Raw genomic sequence first — 25,438 nt, forward strand, 5'->3', positions numbered from 1 at the left:
TGTTTCTGCCTTCTTGCGCGGCGAGAAAGCAGAAGTGCCGGGGTGGGCGGTCTCGAGGGCAGGGGGAGTGGCTTGTCCACTGTTGTGCATACGGACTGTGTGGGCAGCCTGAGGCCGTCCAAACAGTCAGTATGCACAACAGTCGGCAAGCCACTCCCCCCTGCCCTCGAGCAGGACCGCCCACTCTCCCTTTTTCTCTATGTATGCTGCAGCATGACCCGGGTGGGGCGCGGCCTCACCAAACACAACGCTGCCATTGCGGCGTTTTGATTGGCGGGAGGGAGGGAAGCTGCCTTTCCTGGCTGATGACGATGCAGCCAGGAATTCAATTTGGAAAAAGCAGGACGGCGGGAGTTGGACGATGGACCCATCCAGAAGCTGAGGCGCAGGGCGGTAAGATAAGTTTTCCATTATTTTATTCATGTTTTCGTTTTTTTAATTAAACAAACCCCTCCGCCTCCCCCCATGCCCCCGGGATGAACACATTTCCACCCCCTCTCCCCTCACCCGCCTGTCATGCCAGCCGCGATTGAACACGATGCCCCTACAGGCCCTCCACGATCACGGCATTCTTTCCCCCATGAATTCCTAAAACACCAGCATGGCCAAGGTTATGTGAAAAATCCATTCAGGATAGGGTGTAGCATGTGATAGGATCATTAGGTGCATACATGATGCCATGAATATAATGCTCAGAGTTGGTCAAAGCTACAAAAATCCAATACATAACGCTCCTCTGCCGCTGAACTGTTTAACCGGGATTAATAATAAAACTCTGAAATGCCATTTAAACGCATAACTGAGCAACACATGTCCGCACAGGAGGAGAGCACACACGGCTGGCGCTGATTGTGCAAATGTGGAGTTAGTCGGGGAGTTAAGAATAATTATCGGTCACCATTTGCAAAGCACACGTTAGGAGAATATTGCCAGTCGGCGCTACATTATTTTCAAGCGCTGCGCAGGCTACAAATTGTAGCCTTTTGAGAGTTATGCACACATTAGGGTTACACAGACAACAATATTTTAGTGAAACAGTGCAGTGTGGTATCTACAAAACGTGTGTACCCGTGATGTCGTCTGTGATGCAAACAGTGCTGCACTAATGTAATGACCTGCCTGATTTAGTGTTGTGCCGATGAGCACAGGTCCTGATAAAGCAGTTGAACGCTACCGTCATTTATGTGGCCCCACTGACAGTGATTTGGGTGCGGTCTGCAACTTCCACAAAGGTTACACATATTACACAATGGAAAAATGACGCAATGTTACCCATCCCGAATCATGGTCATTGTTTGGACCTGTTATCTTTTGGCGCTAGGATTCCACGCACAGCCGGGTCACGCTACATTGCATGACCAGCTGATGTGTCACTGCCTGGATGTGTTTGTGCCGTTTCAAGTCCTAGGGGGGGGTTTTGTGCTGTTCCTGGGGGTGTTTGTGCTGTTCCTAGGAGTGTTTGTGCTGTTCGTGGTGTTCCTAGTCCTAGTGGTGTTTTTAGTAGTGTTCCTAGTCCTAGTGGTCTTTTTAGTGTTCCTGGGGGTGTTTGTGCTGTTCACTAAAAAGCAATTGCAGTTTTTATCGGTTATGCTTTGTGTGTTTTTTGGATCCATCCCTGGGGGTGAACCCCTGGAACACCTGTGGTGGTTCAGGCTCGCTTGCTCCGCCCGCCACTTTCAAATGTCGCCAGCCTCCACTGCTCACCAGAGAAGGATGCCTGAACACTGTTGCTTTTTTCAGGCTTATTTTGGCTAACATTTGCGATTTTTATGGCACAGGTATGGCTTCACTCAACATCGTTTAACGTCTTCTTTACATTCTTATACTCTTTTTTTATAGGAACTGCCTTTTCCCCTCTTTACCGGAATTGTTGATCTTTGCACCTCTTCGAGAGTGTCATGCCTCCTCTTTTTGATAGATGTCTTTTGCATGAAAGAAGTGCTGGAAGGATGAATACTAGGTTTGTGTTGTCTACCTCCCAGATTCTCACTCATCGTGAAGTGTAGTGTATGTCTGGAGATGCCTTACAGGCACCTCGGGTTAAAGGTGGGAGTTTGCCTCAGGATGAAACCGGGAGTAATAGGCAGATTTGCCTAGAACTGTCCCTCTTCTAGAGGGTGACAAGGGACCTATCTAGCTCCCCTTCAGCCACTAATGTGATCATGTCTGATTCCCTCCGATGGCCGAAGACCACTCCTGGCGCTCCTGGTGGAGGCTGTTGATGTTGAGATACTAGTCACTGAAAAGGTTAATCTCGAGAAGGTCACCATTAAGGCACTCAAGATAAAGGATTTGATAGGTCTGCCTTCTCAACATCTGGCGGTTCACCTTCAGTTATGTCTGTCCCCACATCTGGTTTCACTGGCATGATGATAGAGCCTTTTGTTACACCATCTGTGTCTTGAGGTCTTACACCAGCCTCCAGCAAGAGGATCAGAAGCTGAAAACGCATCCTCAATGTCCCAACTTAGCTGGAGCTGCAAAATTTCAGGTGAAGACATTCTTCCTTGTCCTGCTGCAGAGCATGATTCCATGCAAATTTGAGTTCCAATTCCTGCGACACAATATGATGAAGGGAATAACGCTCATATGCTACCAACCTCTGCTCCACATCGGATTCATTAGCAGAAAAGAAATGGCCATCACGTGCATCCTCAGCTGGGACCTTCCAAGGAAGACTGTGATTCCAGAATTTCTCGGGGGAAGAAGCTCAGAAAGATCATCCAAGTATATATCCGTAAGACCTGCAAGAAGAAGAAGCAGCAGCCCTTCATCATCTTCTGATATGGACTTTAGCGACCTCTCTGCCAGGTCTTCACCCTTCATCTCCTAGTATCTCCCCAGTGGATGATATGTTTGGTTTTGACAAGATAACAACAAAGCAGCCTAGGAACCTAAAATAGAGACTGTGACTTCTGTTTATGAAACATCTATAATCTTTATAACATTAATTCCGAAGCCTCTTGCCAGACCTAGGTTGGCACTGGCTCCATTTCTGATCGAACCACCAATGCACACTTTTCCGACACTGGCTTCTTTTAAACATGTCAACCTCTGACAGGAAAAGAAGTATAGCACTCCAAAGTAAGATCCTCTCTTCCTGGGAAAAAATTCCAGCGCCTGTTTCTTTAGTGATGTTCACATTGAGAAAATGCTACAAACCTCTTGATCTACCTCATATACACCTCCACAAACAGAAAGCAAAGGAATTGAGACTTGTTTGGGAAAAAGTTTTGTTTGCTTCACCTACTCATCAGCTTTGAGAGTTGCTAGTTCCAGAGCTGTTTTTAGCTGATACAACAGGAATTTATGTGCCTGATCTTGGACAAACTTCCTGCAGAAGACAAAGCAAATTTCAAGATCAAAAGGGGTCACTGCTGTCTCCTCATGCTCAACAAAAAAGTTTGAACAAGTCTTTTCCTGGAGAGTTTCTATTCAGCTCATATACTCCAACGAATAAGACGTCAGAGACCCGCAAATCAGTTGGGTTGAAAAAGAAAAATTTGCAGAAAGTCTTGCCTAAGAATTATAGAAAAGGTCAATTCCATTCTGATATACCCTTTTGAAGAGGCAGCAACAACTTCAGCCTCCTAAACAACAACCACAAAAACAGTATTTTCAAAAGAACAGTATTCCACAAAAAGCTCTCCAGGCGGGGCTGGTTACACTCCACCTCATTTAGACCATAGGTGCAAAGAAGGATTCTAGAAATGCCCTTTAACGATGAGTCCTTGTTTGGGTAACACTTCGGCAAAGCTCTCCAGTCTTAAATCAGACATGGACACAGCAAGATCTTGAAGAATTCTTCAACAAAGGTGAAATCGGCCAAATATAGGTGCCCAGGGATGAGGCTAATACTGTTATGGAGGATTTTGCGAACCATATAGGTACCAACCATACCAGCCGCCTCAGCAGACCTACTGCCAAAGTTATGCACAACCGCGTTTGGCGTCAACAACAGCATCCTTTCACAAACAGGTTCCTCACAGAAGAGCTGGAATTCAGTGATGGGGCCATGAGGGCTCAAAACAACAATGACACTACAAAGGCGACAGCCATGAGCAATTCAGACATCCCTGTAGGAGGGAAAATCGCATCTTGTTACAACAACGGATTGCTGGGTATTGCATCTCACACAGTTTGGTCATCCACTTGTGTTCATCCAGAAACCACCATCTAAACCACCACTGAACAAGCACCCATCCACATCTTCGTTGTTAACAGCTTAGATTTTCACCATGTTCAAGAATACCAGGATGGAAAAATTCCCTCATCTTCCAGGGCCACATCACGGTCTACCCGAGACTGTACTGTCTACCCGAGACTGTCAACAGCTATTCAATAGGTTGGGCCTTGTTCTAAACAGGGACAAATTATCTCTAATTCCTAAAAGAGAATAGGATTTATAAGAGCTATACTAGACGATGATATAAACAAACCTTTTCCACTCAAGGAGAGAATAATTAATTTGACTATATTGGCCAAACAGCTGGAAAAAAAACACTCACTATCCGGCTCTTCAAGACTTTTTTATGGATGATTTAGTCCTGCATCCCTTTGAACCCACATTGCCATCTTCACATGAGACCGTTTCAGGAAGGGCTCGACTAACAGTGGCTACAAACCGAAGGATGATTCAACAAACTTGTAATGGTCACATGCCTTACCTTGGTGGACACAAAACAAAAATATCAGCAGAGAATTGTCTTGTACGCAAACGCTAACCAGCATTGGCAAGTGGTCTCCCAATGAGGCAGAATGTCTTAGAATGAATATCTAAATGACTGGGCCTGCCATCCTTCCTTCCAAGAATAAAAAAAATCCTCAGTGTTGGTACGCACATACAACATTGTGTTTATACTACGTCAACAAGCAAGGAGGAACAGAGAACAAGTTCTCGCCCACTTTCGAAGGAGGTGCATCACAAATTGGGGCTGGGCGATACCGAACCATATAAAAAAGAGTGCCATAAATGGGAGCTGGAACAAATGCAATATCAAGTCAGCAGGCATGTCCATACTGGTTCTTGGGAAATTTTTATTTTTAATTAGTTGGTCAGAAACTTTTTCAAACATTTTTCCTCCTGCCATACTGAGGAACATGTAAACCCATCACTCTTTCTTCGAGTAAATTTCATTGAGGAGTACGAACTGACACCAGCCTCCAACAACACAGGTTGTCTCTCAGGCATCCAGTCCAGTTTCTGCAGCCCAGCTCAAGACAGTCCCCTGTAGCTGTCTCCCACCCCCATAATTTGTGGGCTCCATGGTAGAAAAGTTAGATTATTGTGATCCTTCGGATTAGGATCAACTGTAAAAGAAGTCCTGTCCCTTCCAGACTGCAGGGTTTTTCAACATGTGTTGATCCTTTCCATAGACTTTCTTGGGTGTTCTGAACACACTCTACTTAAAGGCTAGGCTGCATTTTTCGTGCTCTGAAGGCATGTGCTTTTCAATGAGATAGGCTGGACAGTTTTGTGGGCTGTGGGTGCTCCTGCGTGTTTTCTGAAGGCACAAAACTTTTTTTTTTTTTAAACAACTGGCTCCAATTTATCTTTCCAATATACGTTCTGAATTCTTCCTCCCAAATTACTGCTGCTAAATTTACCCATAAAGTACTGTAAAACTTTTTTGCCTAGAACTAGAGTGCATAATGCTACCTTGTTTTTCCTTTTCGCGTTTTCTTAATTTCAACTGCTTTGTAATCTGAAGTAATAGTCATTGCAAGGTTAACAGTTAGCACTCCAATGTATCTAACTACTGACAGAGGCTACCTAACTATGTCAGGTAAGGTATCAAATTAAACTGAACATTATGTGCGACTTCATAGGGCAGTCGACATTTATGTCAAATTTAAATCTGGCCACTTTTGCAAAAATTGCCATCCCTTTACCCAACTAGTGCAGTGATTTGCAGAGGCACTGGGCCTGAAACAGGGTCTGCCCACCTTGGGAGATGTGTGAACAACTCCCAGTCCGGGAACAAAGGCTGTTGCCACATCGTAGGTATTCCCATCCCCACAGGATTCTGCTGCAAAGGGTGTTAGGCCAAAAGGCAGGCATTAAACGTGATGCCGCCATTGAAGGACCACTGAGATAAAACTCCCACGCATGAAGCCTTTTGTTCCCCTAGACAATGTTTGGCCAGGGCCAAGGAATGGAAAACCGGTTTCAGGGGCCGTTTTCCATGGGTGTACAGCCCTTGTTAGCCACACCCCGCTAGTGAGCTGCCGAAGTCCTTAGACCTAAGGAAGACTTAAGCCATGTTGTTTGTGGCATGCATGTTGCACTACGGGGTAGCCAGATGCCACACATCACTCTAACTGTATCACCAGACAGAAGGGGACCTACTAGCTCATTGGCTAGTGAAAGCATTGTCCCGTCGACGCACATTACTGGGATATTATGAGCACCCTTGGCACCCAAGAAGTTAGTACTTCCTGGATTTGGAATAAGGACGAGAAGAAGACCACTTTACACCCATTGGAAGTGCACAAGAAGAGGCTGCAATGTGTGTGAACTGCATCTGCTGCACTTTAGGCTTGCAGAGTTTGGACCCTGTTCTGCGTGCCTGGATCGGGGAAAAGTTGACTCCCAGCCCCAAATGAAAGCAGAGACCCCAAAGATTAGTTGGCTGGCCACCAGAATAGCACTGGGTACATTAAAGGTGGAAGAGCCTAAACTGCATGTCTGGTAGTCACCGCATCTGTTATGCTGCTACTGGACGCCAGGCACTTTGACGGACAATTTGGAGATAGACAAATGTTGCACCTGAGTCTGCTGGACCCGTTGGTGTTGGTTGTGACTGGATTCGTCCACAGTGGCCAAGGTCACCCCACTCACCTGTGGACCGAGAACTTAACAGGACTACACCTTCGTGGACCGCAAACCAACTGGAGCATTCCTTGAGCATCTGCCTGCATCCCTCAGCATCAGGACCACTCTGTAGAAGTCAGTGGCGGTTGTCCTGTAAAGTTTGGAACTCGCTCTAAAATAGGCCTCCTAGACCTCTATTCTGTCTGATTTGGTTGCCCAACTCAGGTCGGAGTCTCTGAACTGAGTGTTACAAACCCTCACAAACATTTTTAAAGTTTACAAATTTTTGCCTTGCCAATGCTTGTTTTTGGGTGATGTCAACGTTTTTAAATGCTTTAAAAATTCATATCGCTAGAACCCTCTCGTGGATTTTGGTCATCAAGTTTATTAAAATGTGCTCAATTTGAATACATTGTTGTTGTGTCTCTTTCTTGTTGTGTGACTTAGAGACCGAGCTACCCAGGTTTAGCTTAAAATTTTCAAATGATCACTGGACCCAAGTCAGATTTTGTAAGTGTATTGCACGATAAGGCCTCACAGCCATATCATATAGTACAAGCAGATCATCACAAAAGAGAACTAGTTAGGGTGCACATAGGCTCAGAGATGAGAATGTGCTGCAAATAACATACCGATGTGTACATAGTACCAGTGCTCAAAAGCTCTATATTAAAGCACGGGGCAGTGATGCATGTACATACATATTAGGTTTAATGACTAAGAATAAAGGAATTCACATAAAGAGAACGTCTTTTCTATAGCACATTGCTATCTCTTCAGTGTCCTCTTAGTGCTAAATTCAACAGTTAGGAGAATTAGGTCTTAGAAATGCATAGAAAAATTCCTGCCCAAGAAAGTTAGGTGGTGGCAGGATTTGGCCAACCTTATATAGTTTTCCAAGGAATGCACTACTACAAAATAGGGAGCTTTGAAGTTATTGTCAAACTATGGCATAAGCAAGAGTTGCAACGAGCTGAAGGAGGAGAAAGAAGAGGAAAGACCAACATGGATCGCTCGCTTATCAATAAACTCTGTGATTTCTCACTGTATAGGAGATGGAAAAGACAGGTCTAGGGCAGAATCATTCCGTGTCTCCAAAGATCCTTTGCAGAATTAGTGCCCCTAGTGGGGTTTTCTACTTTAAAATTTCTCTTTTTTGGGTCATACACTGGATTGTACTAATGAGCACAAGTCTAATTGAGACAGAAAGATTTTGGTGCATAATACATATATTACTTTATATGAACCACATAGACTATTTTGAAAAACAAAGGGCAAAAATATGTACTCATCATTATCCTGGCTCAGTTTTGATGGGCGATAAATTGGGATACGGCTCCAAGTGATTAAAACATATTTGAAAATTCAGCTACAGTTGCTGGCAATTTGATTCCCATTAAATTCTTAGCGGTAACTTCATCATGGTGAGTCATTAATTACACAGGGTAGGATAACTTGTATGGTGTAGCAATTCTTTATCCTGTTGGGGAATAATGATAAATAAACAGGAATATATGTTACAGATTTTTCTAAAATAAGGACCATGGATCCATACCAGAATTGTATGTTTATGAGGATGGTCTTGTTACATTAGATGTGCTTTGAGGTCACATTTGAAGATCTAGAACAAGTTTAAGAAAAGGTTTTCTAAAATTTGCATTCCAGTAACTCAGAAGACCTGAATATCAATATGGTGCACAAGGGATCATTTGGGACAGAGGGAAGGTTTCATTTAGAACAGTTTGCTGTAAGAGACCGGGTGTGGTATGTAATGAGCTGTGAAAGTAAGAAACAGTGTCTTTTTTTTTAAATACCAGTGTGAGTAGTTTGTATTGTGGTCCTTATTTGTTTTAGAGACAATTTCTTTGTTTCTGTAGAGGGAGGTGGGTCTGTGGTTGAAAAGGGTCCTGTTTGCAAAATTGATTACACTCTTTAAGGGAGAGAACTATTGGGGTAGGGGGCTGAAAAGTAACAGTTACAAGTCTTGAGTGTGTCAAAATTGGTTTTAGTGTGATTAAGGAAGGTGTTCACGACTCATGGGAGCAATTAATATCACCCCCAAGAATCCTTGGAGATGTTTTAAGTGTACTGGGGGTGACAGATAATCAGAAGAAAGATGCTTTGTGGTTTGGAGTTTGCAAAATAGATAATAATAATAATACTGAGCTTATACAGAGCCTGGTTACACTAGCCAGTGTGTCCCCGCGATGACCTTTTAATGTGGTGAAATAAGACGAGGGACCAAAAATTCAGGGTCGGATTGCTCTAAAGCAATTCGTTATTTTGACGGTGTTGTGTGAATGAGGTCTAACAGAGTAGAATCTGTATCATCTGCATACATAAGGAATTAAAACCAAAGCCAAAAGATTAGACCTCAATAAGGGTTGGAGGTGGTTGTGATTGTGGGGAGAGAGAGAAGAGAGTGCCCAATAGAGCTCCCTTCTGAAATGCCTACGGGCAAGGCATAGGTGAAGACCGGAATGAGCATCAGAAAGCTGACCGTGACAGCAAGAGATAAGAGACAAACAATTTGAGAACAACCAAGAGAGGCAAGTGTGGTGAGTAGAATTTGGTGCCTTGTGTTCTTGAATGGTGCATGAAAACCATAAGGATGATAACCGAGGACAGATGATTTTGATAAGCAAAATGTATACATTATAAAACATGGCCATGGGCGAGTGAAAGTGGCAAAACCAGGGTGTAATGAATTGGTAGGGCTCTGGACGATAGAAAGTTTACAAGGATGTTACAAGAATTGTTGAAAAATAAGGGGGCTAAAATATAGGGCAGATATTGGCAACCCTGAAATAAGATCATGACTGGGGGAGCTTTTAAGGGTAGGCAGCCCAGTGTCACAGCTCAGAAAAACTGAGTGTCTGTAGTGTTTTACTATCTGATAGACTTCTATCTGCAGATTCCTTACCTTAGAATTATCCCCAGGCATCAACTACTGGAGCGGGAAATTTCTTGTTAGCAGTACCCGTGTGCGTTGGTAGGCGGCGTCGGTCAGCTCTGCGTGGCGTTGTCTGCACCACAAGCGACATGTGGGGTGCCTATATAGGTGCCAACCCAGCACGCTGATGTCAGTACTTTTATTTCCACACCAGTCAGTGCAGATTCGGAGGGAGCTACCTGTCAGTCACTTTTTGACTAAGCTTTTTCCAACGCTTTGTCAACTTTTTTTGAGAGTTCTTCGCCTGGTTTGGAAAGGATGTCCACTAGGAAGGCCAGCTTCAACCCCTGCAGTGTCTTTCATAGTCAGATGTTGTTGATGGACCTGCATCTTGTTTGCCTCCGGTGCCTGGAATGCGACCAAGACACAAAGACCTATTGACACGACATTCACCCCAAGGCCTTTAGGAAGCGGTCCCTCAAGCTCCTTGCTGCCCAACAAGCGCTGCCGCGACGGTCTCTATCCCGGTCGAGAGGAAGGTCCCGGAATTGATTGTGGAGTCCAAGATCTTCGTTGCATTCCAGGTTTCCGTGCCAAGAAGAAAAAAAAAGTAAAACGGCAAAGTGGTCTTCGACTTTACCTCATCTGGCTAGACGAGGGAGCATTTAATTCGATGCCTGGATTCACCCGGGATGGCTCTGCACTTGCCGGAGCGACCCTCTGTGCAGCTCCAGGAGTTTTATGATGCTTTGTGTGACATAATTGCACAGCCCATCCTCACGCCTTGGTTCCCATGGGTTCAGTAGGGGCCCAAACTGGTTCCACGCCAGCAGCACCGGTCCCGATGCCAATGCTCCGAGTGTTGTCCTCATTCTGATCCCTGACTCCAACACAGAGCCTGAGGAACATTGTATGACACCGACTCCACTCCGGCACCAATTGAAGCCATGCCTTCCAGGCTGGAGCCTGAGCCCTATTCCTATAGGTTAGGACTTGGGGAGGACTGGGAGGAGTCACTGGATCCTGACGAATATCAGCCCTTAGATCTACAAATGGACTGGTGTGAGGACTTGGCGGAGGCCAGTGGTCTGGACACTTCTCCAGATACTGGCATGCTTTCTGAGCTCCCTTTGCAATGATGGTGAGGAGGGTGGCTGGAGTATTTGACCTTAGCCTGCCCTCAGTGGCAGTCAAGACGAGCTTCTTGACGAAGGTTCTTCAGCCTGGATGATACCCCTCAGAACTGCTTCTCCCATTGAATTAAGCATCTCAAAGAGACACATTAGTGATAGATTCCTCACCTTAGAATATCTCCAGGCGTCAGACTGGATCCGGAAAGTTTTTCGTCAGCAGTACCCCTGCGCTTCGGAAGGTGGTGTGCGGCTTCGTTGCCGTCGCTGGCATTATATGCGCTGAGATGACATCACGGAGACTACTTAGGCGCTACCCTTTCTTTTTCCGCGCATGCAAGCGCAGATCTGGTTAGAGCACGTACCCTAGTCACTTTTTGAATAACTTTTTTGAGACTTTTGTCTCTACTTCTTTGACTCCTGGTGCCACATAAGGTTGCCAGGATTTAAATCCTGCGGGTCCTGTCGCCGTACGATGTCGGTGGCCTACCCCCATGGCGTCTGTCTCTGTCTGGAACGCGACCATGACCTCCGGTCATGTTCCGACTGTCTAGCCATGGTTCTGAAGGCTTTGAGGGAGCGGTCCCGAAATCTGCTGGAGGCCAGACAGTCGTGTCCGTGCTGTTCAAGGTGCAGGGGTCGCTCGAGAAACCGACCGCGGAGCCATAACGATCGCTCCTCGGGGTTGAAGTCTGAATCGGGTAAGAGACTTCATAAGAAAAAGTCGAAGAAGCGTTTGCGCTCAGTCCCCCCGTCGGTCTCTGGATGTGGACGAGGGGGCCAAGGGTACCTCCCCCGTGGCTCCGTTGGAGCCTGTGAGTCCCGCGGCCTACCCACCTTATCCACGTCCGTCTGTGACTCCGGCCCAGGTGCAGGATTTTCTTGCTGCCACGCACCGCTTTTTCAGGCCTCGGGCTCCCACCGGCTCGCTTCGGGTCCCGCGATCCCAAGTGAGCGCCCTTCCTTGCCGCCGGCTCTGCTACCAGCGCCAGCTCCGGCCCCGGCGGCTCCGTTACCGAAGCCGCAATGGGTCCCGTTCATTCCAAATCCGCCCTTGCCCAAGATTTCCGGACAATTTTGCTCTGGGTTGGGACCCTATTTGGGACATGGAGTCGGATCGGCGCCGACCGGCGCAGTTCCTGGTGCCATTGGTCTAGTTGTATTCCCCTGTCCCTCCCCGCCGGAGCAGCCTGTACCACGGGCAGTGGAGGAGGGGGATGACTGGAAGGGGTCTGAGGACCCTCTTGCACGGCAGTCTGAGTCTGAACAGGAGGGGTGGAGGAGTCGGAGGATGCAGGTGGCCTTGACCTCTTCTCTGAGCCTGGTTTTCCATCTCCTCCTGCTGTCATAGACGAGGGAGCCACATATACTGTGGTGCTTCATAGAGCAGCTGAGGCCCTTGACCTTGATCTGCCTGCTGTCACTCTCAAAACCAACCTCCTCACTGAAGTTCTTCATCCGGCGGCAAGCTCTATGGAGCCTCTGCTTCCGTTCAATGAGGCGTTAATGGATGTTTTGATGGACACCTGGTCTAGACCAGCCACAGTGGTTCCTGTGGATAAGAACGTGGCCAGGCGTCATCGCCCTGCACCGGGTGACCCTTTTAATGAACCACCCGATTCCAGAAAGCCTGGTCATCCAGGCCTCCACTTCCCAAAGCGCATTTCCTACCGCACCACCAGGTAAGGATTCAAAGAAGCTGGAGCAGTTTGGCAAGAAATTGTTTTCCTCTTTCAGCTTGGGGCTGCTGTCGGTGAACACCGCTTGTTTCTTGGGCTGCTACTCTCACGCTGTGTGGGACACGGTGGCGCAGACATTGCCTCCATGTCAGGAGGAGGTTTGGGCAGTACTTTCCGAAGCTGTTGCTGAGGGGAAAGACGCTGCAAAGTTCGCCATCTGGTGTGGGCTGGACACTGCGGATTCTCTGGGCAGGGCGATCTCCACGACAGTGGCCCCCTGTCGCCACGCTTGGTTGTGGTCCACTGGGTTTTCAGGGGATGTTCAGAGTTCCCTCATGGACATGCCCTTTGATGGTACTCGCCTGTTTGGCGATAAGGCAGACAGTGCGCTGGAGCTTTTTAAGGACTCTCGGGCTACGGCCAAGTCCTTGGGTCTCTCCACCACGCGCCCGGCCACGTCTGCTTTTCGTTCATACGTGGCCACGGAAGGGGCACCCCAACACGTTCCGTCAGCCAGAAGCCTGTGCAGAACCAACCTCAGCGCTGCCGTGGACGTGGCGGCACAGGGGGCCCGCGTGAGGGTCAGTCCACATCCGCTCCCGCAGCATCCGCCTCAAAGCCTTCCTAATCCGAGCTTTTGGGTGCAGCCTACACCGGTGGGCGCCAGGATTCAACATCACCTCCCCCACTGGACATGTGGGTGCTGCAAATCGTCCGAAGGGGCTACTCCCTCCCCTTCAAGTCTGCCCCCCAGCCCTGCCACCTCAGTTCCACCGCATGTCTGGGGATCACTTTGCGCTTCTTCAACAGGAAGTCATTGCCCTCTTGGCCAGGCGGCCATGGAGCGCGTTCCTGCGCGAGAAGTAGGATGTAGTGTTTGTTCCCACTACTTTGTGGTCCCCAAAAAGGAGAAAGGGGGCCTGCGCCCCATCGTGGACCTCATGAACATCAATTGCTTCCTCCAGAATAAAAAGTTCAAGATGTTGACTCTGGCTCAGGTCTTAGCTGCCCTCGACCCTGGAGACTGGATGGTAGTGTTGGACTTGCAGGACGCATATTTTCATATCCCCGTCCTGCCGGCCCACTGGCATTACCTGCGGTTCATGGTAGGCCATGAGCATTTTCAGTTTGCCTTGCTCCCCTTCAGCCTTATCAGTGTCCCTCTGGTGTTCACGAAAGTGATGGCGGTGGTCGCAGCTCATCTACGCAGATCAGGTGTTTCAGTCTTCCCCTATCTCGTCGACTGGCTGTGAAGGCGGGCTCGCCCCAGGCACTCGTCTGCCACCTCAGACTACGGCCGACCTCCTGCAATTGCTGGGGTTCTCCATCAACATGCCGAAGTCACACCGTTGTCCCTCTCAGAAGCTCACCTTCATCTGAGCGGTTCTGGATTAGATGCGGTTTGGGGTTTATCCTCCCGAGCAAGGAGTCCGGGCTATTCAGGCTATGATTCCGATCTTTCAGCCTCTATCCTGGGTTTCGGTCAGGATGACCCTCGGGCTCCTGTGCCTGATGGCCTCCTGCATCCTGCTAGTGCAACATGCCAGATGGCATATGCGGGCTCTGCAGTGGGACCTGAAGTTCCAGTGGGCACAGCATCAGGGCAACCTGTCCGATCATGTCTAGATCTCGGAGGGCACTGCACGACAAATGCATTTGTGGCCCACGAATAGCGATTGGGTCAATGGCAGATCCCTCTCACTTCCCCAACCGGAGCAAACAGTGGTGATGGATGCGTCCCTCCTGGGATAGGGCGTCCACTTGGGAGAGGCGGAGATAAGAGGCTTCTGGTCTCCGGCGGAGTCCCGGCTCCATATCAACCTTTTGAAGATTTTGGTGATTTGACTTGCACTGAAAGCATTCCTTCCCTCTTTCTGGGGAAGTGTAGTGCAGGTGTTCAAGGACAACACCACCGCCATGTGGTATTGCAACAAACAGGGCGGGGTGGGGTCTCTGAACGCCAGGGCAGACTAACTCAGCCGCCGGTGCATGATGGATCACAAATTGTGTCTGAACTCTGACGTGGCGCAAGGTCTCTTTCTGCAGTGGGGGAGAGCCTTGGTTAGATCTATTCACCACCGAAAAGAACGCGCAATGTCATCAGTTCTGCGCTTTGGAATTTCCAAGGTGGCACTTGCTCGGCGAAGCTTTTCGTCATGAGTGAAGCTGCAGTCTATTTTATGCCTTTCCGACTTTACCACTTCTGCCCAGAGAGCTGAAGAAACTTTGGCGCGACCAGGCCCAAGGCATTCTTGTGGCTCCAGATTGGGCAGGAAGATACTGGTATCCCGAGCTACTCAGCATGGCAATTGATCCCCCGATCCGACTGCCTTTTCAGTAGGATCTTCTGTCGCAGCAGCAGGGGACGGTCCCCCACCCGAACCTGTCCAGCCTCCAACTTTATGCATGGAGATTGAGTGGCGACAGTTGACCGCTTTCGATCTTCCTCCCGAAGTCAATGATGTCATTCTGGCAGCCAGGCGTCCCTCCACTAAAAGGTTATCCGCCTGCAGGTGGAACAAATGTGTGGCATGGTGTACAGCAAAGGCTATGGATCCCCTTTCTGCCCCTCTTTCCTAGGTCCTTCTGTTCCTTCTCTCTTTGGCCCAGCAGGGCTCTGCTCTGGGCATTATCAAAGGTTATCTTTTGGCAATCTCCGCCTTTCTACGGCTTCCAGATCAGCCTTCTCTTTTTAAGCCCTCCTCAAAGGCATTACACACACGTTTCCTCCCGTGCCATTCATAATGCCTCAGTGGGACTTAAATCTTGTCTTGACTTTTCTGATGTGCGCTCCCTTTGAGCCCTTTCATCACTGTCCGTTACATCTTCTCACTCTCAAGACGGCTTTCCTGGTAGCTATCACCTCTGCCAGAAGAGTGAGTGAGCTCCTGGCTCTTTCTTCTAAACCTCTTTTCCTTTCTGTTTATCCAGACAAGGTGGTTTTAAGGACCCGTCCTTCTTGCCTGCCAAAGGTTGTCATGCCCTTCCACATCGGGCAGACCATCACTTTGCCCCCTTCTTTCTGTCTACGCATCCTTCAAAAGAGGAAGAGAGGCTCCACCGCCTGGCCCCTAAACGTACGCTCTTGTTCTATCTGAAGCGCACTCAACAGTTCTGGGTGGATAACCAGCTCTTTGTTGGCTACGTGGGCGCCAAAAAAGGTCGGGCCGTGCACAAACGGACCATCTCTCGGTGGGTGGTTCTGTGTATCAAAGCATGTTACTCATTGGCTGAGGAGGAGCCTCCTGTGGGGCTGCGTGCCCATTCTACCAGGGCAACAGCAGCTACTACTGCCTTGGGACGCAGCGTTCCCTTGCAGTCTATCACAACAATTGATATCTGGGGGTCAGAAAAGAAAAGAAAGTTTGACAGTAGGAACCACTATACCAGACAGTAACAGTGAGAAATAATACTTAGAGAGTGGTCGAGTCAAGACTCAAGGGTACCAGGAGGGAAATATTGTTCCCATCAGAAGCCACGCTGTACCGCCCTTATTATCATCATATGGGATCTCCTTACCCAGGAGGCAAGACGGCCGGCAAACATTACCGTGACCGAGATGTAATATGAGGTATGAGAGCAGAACAGGGAAGTGTGGTAGTGGCTACTGAAAAAAGCAGTGTATAGTGATTTGAAGTGAAAAAGTGAAGGGTACTAAAATTAGGTGAATGGGTGGTAAAAAGAATTTTAATAATAACCCCCAAACCCTAAGGTTAAAAGGCAGGTGTAGGTGCAGGTTTTAAATAATAACCGCACTTAGTGGTCGACATGTTTCAGCATATTGTAAGATGTTCTTAATGCATTCCTCAGGACCTGTATATAGTACACTACTGCTTTCAAAAAATAAATAAAGTGTCACCTGAAAATCCAGGCGTGCTCAACCGTATACCTTATGTGTAGGCTGAGGAGCTTCACCCCACCTGGCTGCAGCGCAGGTAAAAGGAGCACCGCTCTGACCGTCGGCGTCTCCAGGCAGTCTTCAGTACTGTCAGGCAGCTAGGTGGGCCTCGCTGCACACGTTTACCAAGCAATATTGCCTTGACAGCCAAGTCCGGAGAGACGGCTTCTTTGGCCGTTCTGTTCTCCGTGACTTTCTGGTGTAATCTTGTTCTCAGACCGCCCACTAGGGTTGGTATTGCTGGGGTATTTATTCTAAGGTAAGGAATCTATCACGAACGTGTCTCTTTCAGATGCACAAGTTACTACTTGTGTAGCGATATATCTGTAAGAGACATTAGTTAGTGATAGATTCCTTACCGCCCCACCCATCCTCCCTGTTCAGCGAACTGATTTCTAGGGTTACGGTAATCCCTTTCATGGCACCAGTGGTCAGGTTATTGCATGGCTCTGCATGTCTGGTGCGGAAAGTCGTGTACAGAACTGACGTCGGAGTGCATGGGTGGCGCTTAAGTAGTCTCTGTGATGTCATCTCGGCGCATACGACACCAGCGATTGACGCGGAGCCGCACGACTCCACCTTCCGACGCGCAGGGGTACTGCTGACGAACAACTTTCCGGATCCACTCTGACGCCTGGGGATATTCTAAGGTAAGGAATCTATCATTAACTAATGTCTCTTACAGATATATCGCTACACAAGTAGTAACTTGTGCTACTGCGGACGTCCTGTGCTCTGGTCCAAGCCCGAATGCCAAAGTAAATTTATTTTTTCTTAGAAATTTAGATTCAAATTCAAGGGCACAGGCAAAAACAAGACAACTGTTATTACAGTAAATTCATGTTGACACTATCTACAACTATACAAAATTTACAAATGTACAACACTTACGGGGATACATTAAGCAATACAAGTGAACAGGACACACCAAAACGAGACAAAAATCAATAAACAACATCAATTGCCGTTATATACAGTGAAAAAACTTTCAAATGCAAAAGCAAATGTATAGCCAGTCCATAACAATATGAAACCATGTGACAGGCGGAACAGATGGAATGTGATGCCTGCCTGTCAACCAATCCTGTGGATGAGTGTTTCTAGCGGGTTTGCACAACTAGGATCCAAAAATGATTGGAGAAGTTCTATCCTAGGGGCACCCTTAGAGTTTGCCACAGGGTGGGAGTGTCGACGCGTTTCGAACCTTCATTAATTACAGGTTCTCCTCAGGACAGGGACTGGGGACAGGAATTCTGTAAGAGACATACAGAGTGGGTGTCAGATTTTAATGAAACTTCTACAAAATACTCCGACTCCAGGGAGCTTGAACACAGTGATTACCTGCACAATGGCAAGGAGAAAGTCGTGGTGTCGGTTGGACTCAACCAGGAAAGAATTTTTCTGAAAAAAGAACAAGTGAAAGAAGGCTCAGAGCGGTGGCTACCAAGGGGAAGGAGTGATACACACGAGAAGGCAGCACGCATGGTGTGCTATGATTGTGATCCTACCTGTACTTCAACCAGGGCTGGGGTTGGGGTGCAAAGCCCGCAACAAGGTGCCCGAGCGGAGGAGTGGAAAGCTCACATAATGAACCGTCTCAATTTGGGATCTGGGGGATCATAAAAAACATCAAAGCCAGAGTCAGTGTCGCTGGAGCGGGTTGGCGCTCCCACACGTTAGTTTGAAACACCCACAGTGAATGTCACGTACCTGGGAACCCAACCAGTCACAGGGGACTCCTCCGCGCCAGCAAGAGAATGAGGATTACGCTGGTGCCTGCCGGGGAAAGTGCGAACTCGCATTAATAACATGCCCGAGTTTTGTAGCACAAAGCGGTTATAAAGGCAGGAGCGTCCCTGGGGCGCGAGGCACTTACTTGGTAAGAGGGAATTAATCCCTCTTACCAAGTAAGTGCCTTGTGCGGAGGAGTCCCCTGTGACTGGTTGGGTTCCCAGGTACGTGACATTCACTGTGGGTGTTTCAAACTAACGTGTGGGAGCGCCAACCCGCTCCAGCGACACTGACTCTGGCTTTGATGTTTTTTATGATCCCCCAGATCCCAAATTGAGACGGTTCATTATGTGAGCTTTCCACTCCTCCGCTCGGGCACCTTGTTGCGGGCTTTGCACCCCAACCCCAGCCCTGGTTGAAGTACAGGTAGGATCACAATCATAGCACACCATGCGTGCTGCCTTCTCGTGTGTATCACTCCTTCCCCTTGGTAGCCACCGCTCTGAGCCTTCTTTCACTTGTTCTTTTTTCAGAAAAATTCTTTCCTGGTTGAGTCCAACCGACACCACGACTTTCTCCTTGCCATTGTGCAGGTAATCACTGTGTTCAAGCTCCCTGGAGTCGGAGTATTTTGTAGAAGTTTCATTAAAATCTGACACCCACTCTGTATGTCTCTTACAGAATTCCTGTCCCCAGTCCCTGTCCTGAGGAGAACCTGTAATTAATGAAGGTTCGAAACGCGTCGACACTCCCACCCTGTGGCAAACTCTAAGGGTGCCCCTAGGATAGAACTTCTCCAATCATTTTTGGATCCTAGTTGTGCAAACCCGCTAGAAACACTCATCCACAGGATTGGTTGACAGGCAGGCATCACATTCCATCTGTTCCGCCTGTCACATGGTTTCATATTGTTATGGACTGGCTATACATTTGCTTTTGCATTTGAAAGTTTTTTCACTGTATATAACGGCAATTGATGTTGTTTATTGATTTTTGTCTCGTTTTGGTGTGTCCTGTTCACTTGTATTGCTTAATGTATCCCCGTAAGTGTTGTACATTTGTAAATTTTGTATAGTTGTAGATAGTGTCAACATGAATTTACTGTAATAACAGTTGTCTTGTTTTTGCCTGTGCCCTTGAATTTGAATCTAAATTTCTAAGAAAAAATAAATTTACTTTGGTATTCAGACCCGGTGGTCACGTGGTACATTTTGACTACGTGATTGGAATTTGCTTTCGTTAAATTTCCCTGCTCAGCCACTTTGTTCTGTTTTCTTTGCTGTTGAGATCCGGGCTGGGGAGGTGTTGGATCCAAAACCTTCTCTGTTTTTCAGTCTGGTCCAAGCCCAGCACAGGGGTTCCTGTGAACAGGACGATTGCCCTCCACTGCCCCGACCCAGGGGACCCCAATTTCCTCACACAACACCCCACCCCAGAGAGCTTGGTTGTCCAAGTAACTACCTCCCACGTAAATCCTGGCACATTCTCTGCTACTCACACTTTCTGAGAAGGCTAGACACCTTAAGAAAGATTTTTTTTCCACCAGCCTAGCACTGCGGTCTTGAACGCCTTATAGGCAGTTAAGCCTGTGCTCTTCGGTTGCACAGGGCTGCCCATGGTCCCATAGAAGGCTTAGCCCATAGTCTGCCAGGCTGTTGCTGACAGAAGAGATGCAGCAAAGTTCACAATCAGATGTGGACTGGAGTACTGACTCACCTGGCAGAGCGGTTTCTTAGACAGTCGCCTTATGGTGCGACATCTGTCTGGGGACAACTTGCTTTTCAGGGGATGTCCAAGCATCGTTTATTCGCATGCCTTTTGATTGCTTCCTTCTCTTTGGAGACAAAGCGGATTCAATGCTTGAGCACTTAACGGGCAGCAGGGCTGCGGTCAGGTAGTTGGGCCTCTCGCCAACCCCCCCAATCAACCTTTCACAGCAACAGACGGCGCTTCCAACTGCGTCTATAGCTTCACAGCCACAACAGCACGCAATTTCCGAGCCTCTGCGAGGCCGAGGTTGTGGTACCCACAAACCTCGTGGGTTGGGCTGCCAGAGGCCAGGCAGTCAACCGCACCCTGGCAGCCTCCAAACATTTATAGTTTGCCCCTTCCTATCATGGGCACCCAGTGACAGGCAGGATAAGCCATCTCCTGCCCCACTGAAGACCTTTAACGTCAGACTAATGGGTTCCTCAAATTGTCAGAATGGGAAACTCCCTCCCCTTTGACTTCCCCTCCACCCATGCCACCTGCTGGGAACAAGCTGATGACTGGACCATCTTGCCTTACTCTGCCAGGAACTGATGGCTCTTTTGGCCATGGTAGCCATAGAGAGGGTGCAGGTGGCAGCAGTTGGTCCCGCTTGCTATTCTGACTACTTTCTGTTGCCCTAGAAGGACATAGGCCTTCGTCCTACCCTAGACCTGTGCCCTCTCAATTTCTTCCTCAAAAAAGAGAAGATCAAAAGGCTTACGCTTCCTCAAGTCCTGTCTACCCTGGACCCTAGAGACTTCATGGCAGCATTTCACTTGCAGGACACATACTTCCACATTCCCGTCCTGCCTGCCCACAGGCGTCACCTGCGGTTCACAGTGAGCCACAAGCACTTGCAGTTTGCCGTGCTCTCTTTTAGCCTTACCAGTGCCCTATGTGTGTTCACCAAGGTGATGGCAGTGGTTGCAGCAGAGATCAGGGATGCCAGTCTTCCCCTATCGCGACGACTGGCTGTTGAAGGCAGGCTGTCCCCAGGCTGTTGTTTTCCACTTCCAGACTATGGCGAGTCTCCTGCATTCACTGGAGTTTAGTATCAATGTGCCAAAGTCACACCTGAATCCCTCTCAGACGCTCCCCTTCATCGAAGCTGTAGGTGTAATTTTGGGCTTATCCTCCTGAACTGCGAGTCCATGATATTCAGGCTATTATATCGATATTCAGCCTATAACTTGGATTTTGGTGAGATTGACTCTGAGGCTGCTGTGCCTTATAATCTCCTGCTTGTGACACATGCCCACTGGCAGATGCAGGCTCTGCAGTGGAACCTGAAGTTCCAGTGGGCGCAGCATCCGGGAAATCTCTCTGACATGGTGGTAGCAATCTCGGAGAGCTGCACAAGATCTGCAGTGGTGGTTAGCGAACTGTGATTGGGTCAATCCGATCTGGCGTTGGTGACTGATGCAGCACTCTTTGGGTGGGGCGGATATCTGGGAGAGGTGAAGATAAGAGGCCTCTGGTCTCCGGTGAATCTGGGCTCAATAACAGCCATCTGGAGCTCCAGTCGACCTTGCTGGAACTAAAAGCCTTTCTACCCTCCATCAAGGGAAGGCTAGTGAGGTTGTCACGGACGATACCACCTCCACGTGGTACTGCAACAAGCAGGGTGGGGTGGGATCATAGACTCTTTGTCAAGAGGCCCTGTGTCTCTGGACAAAGCTGGAACATCAGGGCATTTCCCTGGTGGTTCAACACATGGTATGCTCTCAGAACGCCGTGGCGGACCAACTTAGCCAGATATGCCTAGTAGATCACGAATTGCATCTCCATCCGCAGATGGTGCAAGGTCCCTTTTAGCAGTGGGGAGAGGCTTGGTTAGATCTGTTCGCCACCGCCGAGAATGTGCAATGTCAGCTGTTCTGCTCGCAGGAGTTTCCAAGGCGGCTTCTGCTTGGAGACTGTTTTCCTCTCGAGTGAAGCTCAGGCCTCCTGGACGCACCCCCCCCCCCCTCGTACCACTCCTGCTCAGAGTTCTCCAGAAGATCAGGAACGACCAATCATAAGTCATCCTTGTGGCTCCTGACTGGGCTTGGAGAGTTTGGTATCCCAAGCTGGCAAGAATGACCATCGGTCCTCTGATTAGGCTGCCCCTTCGGGAGAAACTTCTGTCGCAGCAGAAGGGATGTTTTTCCACCCGTACCTTTCAACACTCCGCCTTCTTGTGTTGAGCTGGAGCAGCGACAGTTGACCGCTTTTGACCTTCCGCCCGAAGTCTGCAATGTTATTCTGGCAGCCAGGCATTCTTCCACCAAAACTGTGTATGTTTGTTGTTCAACCTTGACCTTTTGAGAGAGTTCCGGGTAGATGACCAACTCTTTTGGGGGTATGTCAGAGCAAAGAAGGGAAGGGTCGTGCAGAAGCAGACCAGCTCCCGATGAACGTGATCTGCAATAAAATCTGCTACACGATGGCCAAGAAGCAACCCACTGAGGGATTACAGTAGGCTCATCCACTAGGGCCAAAGCTGCGACCACTGCGTTAGCACCCGAAGTACCGGTGCTGGACATCTGCCAGGGAGCAGCGTGGCATTCTCTGTACACATTCACAAAACACTATTGCCTGGACAGTCAGTTCCTTCTGGACTGGCACTTTGCCTGTTCAGTCCTGCAGGACATTTTGGTATGAAATTTTTTTTGCATACCCACCTCCGGGGAGGTATTGCTTAAGTATCTATTCTAGGGTAAGGAATCAGCGGCTAAAAGTTTCTCTCAGACTAACAAGTTACTTACCTTCGATAATGCCTTATCTGGTAAAAACTCCATCTAGCTGCAGATTCCTTAGCAACTCACCCACACATCCTACCTGCTCTGTAAACAGATTTCTTGGAACAGGTTTCTCCTTTGCAGGGCCCTAGTTTTTCACACCAGTGGTCAGTGTTCTTCATGGGTCCACGTTTCTGGTGTGGAAAGTCGCTAAAAGCAACAGATGTTAGCTCTATGGGGTGGCGCCTATACTAGGCACCTCGCACGTCACTTCTAGCACGGATGACTCCACGTAGAGCTGATTTACGCCGCCTACCGGCGTGCAGGATAGTGATAATTGAAAATTTCCAGATCCAGTCTGACACCTGGGGATAAATCTAAGGTAAGGAATCTGCAGCTAGATAGAGTCTCTACCAGATAAGGCGTTACCGAAGGTAAGTAACTTATTTGTTAAGTTGTTTGCCAGATTGTAGACCCCTGCCTGAGCTCTTTATACTATTTGGATCTCAAAACAACACAGAAAATACAGAAACAAGTATAAATTAAACAAATGCATACATTTTAAAATTTTATTTAATTCACAAAAATGGCAGGCAAAAATCGGAATTAGTTTTAATGGGATGATTGCAGCTTTTCAAAATGTACTTTAATTTCTAAAAGATGAAGTGCTAGACTCCTAATGTGTTCTCTCTTTTTGTCAGCACACACCAGCACTTCAATGTAGTTATATCACATGCATCCTGCTCCTTCCTGCCCTCTTTAACCCGAAGTGTGAATTTCTCCTGTAGACAGAGCAGTGTTTTTTAAAGATGGAGAAATTTAAATGTGCCTCATAAGAGAATGGTCTAGCAGTGATCCTCACATGGCTTCCTCTGCAATGGAGTGGACTTTTTCGTACCATTAAGGTGCTAGTCATTTGCAAAAATTGATTTTGTTTCCTAGCTGAGGCCAATTTGTTTCGTCCCCGATGACACTTAACCTTTTAAATCTTTGTAACTAATTATCTTTCAACTGCCAGTGCACTGTATACCTGTATTTCCCCTTCTGTGTTCACTGCCTAGCCTTCTAGACAGCCCCAAAGAAAATTATTCTTCCTTGCCAAAGTACAATAGCTGCCACAAAGTGAGACCTCTCTTCCTTCCCTGTGTTAGTAGTTTCCCATCACAAAAGTGAGATTTTAAGATTTTTGCGATTACATTCAGTGGGATATCAAATGAGTGCCTCCATTCAGTGGGATTTCAAATGAGTGCCTCCATGACTCAGTGTTATTTTTGAAGAGACTGAAATTATTTTTTTACATTTTTTTTATTTTTAGAAACTGTTGGATTGACCGAATAAAATGTCATTTTGTCAATAGAATAGGTTTTACATAGGCAGAATAGGAGCAGCGTTGGCCTGATTACAAGAGTGTGTCCCTCTGTACATGAGAAAGATCTCTTTACATGCTGATTTATCCTTTACTTTGTTTCCCGCCACAGTGCAGTTATGTGTGATTGGTTTAAGAGAGGCAGGTTATTGTACACTGGGACAAGAGTACATTTTTGGAAGTTGTACTGGATGACCTTGCTTTCAGAAATTGCTTTAGGGACATTCATTATCCTATAAAATGTTAAAAAATGTTTTATATCTATTTATCTAGGATGATGATGACGACAACATACCTGCAACTCAAAATCCTCCAAGTATACTCCTGCATGAGCATGGGACAGGGTTCTGCTTTGATGCTAGGTAATGTATAACCCAGTTTGCATAGTAAATGCATTGTTTGTATCATTATATTATAATTGAACACGAGACCAGCAAATTTGGTTTAGTTCAGTCCGGTGGTTTATTCCAGAGTGAATCATTACTCTTCCACTAAGGAGGACTGTTAGCACTGCGCCTCATTCCAAACAACTCTACGGTATTTTAGGGAACTTTAAAAGAGAAGAAACTATTTTTAATTTCCAAAGTTTTAGAGTGACACAAAATTTGCCAAGAATTATAAAGTTTGGAGAAGTTAGTGACCTCACAAGAAATTGCAACAGTATTTAAAGTATGTGCCTTGTGTGATGAATGTTAAATTCAGCATGCGTACGCTTGTGTGTGTCCCCACAACCCCAAAGAGTGAGTGACAGTCAGCTGCTCTCTTTCATCATATCCATTGTAAGTTTGCCTTTTGAACGCATTGCTCGTCTGTTCTAGATACCTTATATTTGCTCTGTTTATGGTCTTGGCAGCAAATTATAGTGATTTTCTTCTCCAATTTGAGATGCCAATCTTTTGCCCCTCTTACAAAGGGATTCATAAGAAGACAGAATACTTTATTTTCTATTTCACATAGGTCAAATGTAGCTCCAGAGAGCAGCAGAGCACTTTACAGCTAAATATTTTATTGCAGCAGGCAGTCGCTGACATGATGTGCTGTGTAAAGAATGTTTGTATGCCATGCTGACGTAAGTGAGGTGACACTGTAGTGTAGTTCCTATAGTCCCAATAGGCTCTGCGCATTGGAATAATATATACTGTAGTTTAGACGTAGGACTGAGGTCGACTAGGTCTCTACCGAATATATTAAACTTAATTGTGAGTGCCAGCTAGCTCAGAGGTCACTAGAAACGTTCTCGAATAACCAAGAAGGGATTTATTTCTGACAACTGCATAAACATGACCACTTTGTTTCCCAAGAATAGGAATTCAATTTCTAGAGTCGCAGAAACAATAGATAACTATTTTACTCAGTCAATTGTGCATGCTTTGTTTCACCAGAGGTGCTGAGAAAATAGAGAGACGGGCGTTTCCAATAAAAAGTATTTAGTGAACAGTCGCTTTCTCAAGCATA

General features: G+C 47.3%; 1 protein-coding gene across 11 annotated transcripts in view; it reads left to right on the top strand.

Annotated features, from left to right (window-relative positions):
• The window catches only part of TAX1BP1 (Tax1 binding protein 1), an 804,469-nt gene that overhangs the window by 725,513 nt on the left and 53,518 nt on the right, over positions 1 to 25,438 (top strand). For all 11 annotated transcript variants that reach the window (XM_086941702.1, XM_086941704.1, XM_086941697.1 and 8 more), the window contains one exon: positions 24,257 to 24,345. In XM_086941702.1, coding sequence (XP_086797828.1) covers positions 24,257 to 24,345 — 89 coding nt within the window. The remainder of the gene's footprint in view (positions 1 to 24,256; positions 24,346 to 25,438) is intronic.

This window comes from Lissotriton vulgaris, chromosome 10 (genome assembly GCF_964263255.1).
Source record: "Lissotriton vulgaris chromosome 10, aLisVul1.2, whole genome shotgun sequence".
In the NCBI taxonomy this organism is placed as follows: domain Eukaryota; kingdom Metazoa; phylum Chordata; class Amphibia; order Caudata; family Salamandridae; genus Lissotriton; species Lissotriton vulgaris.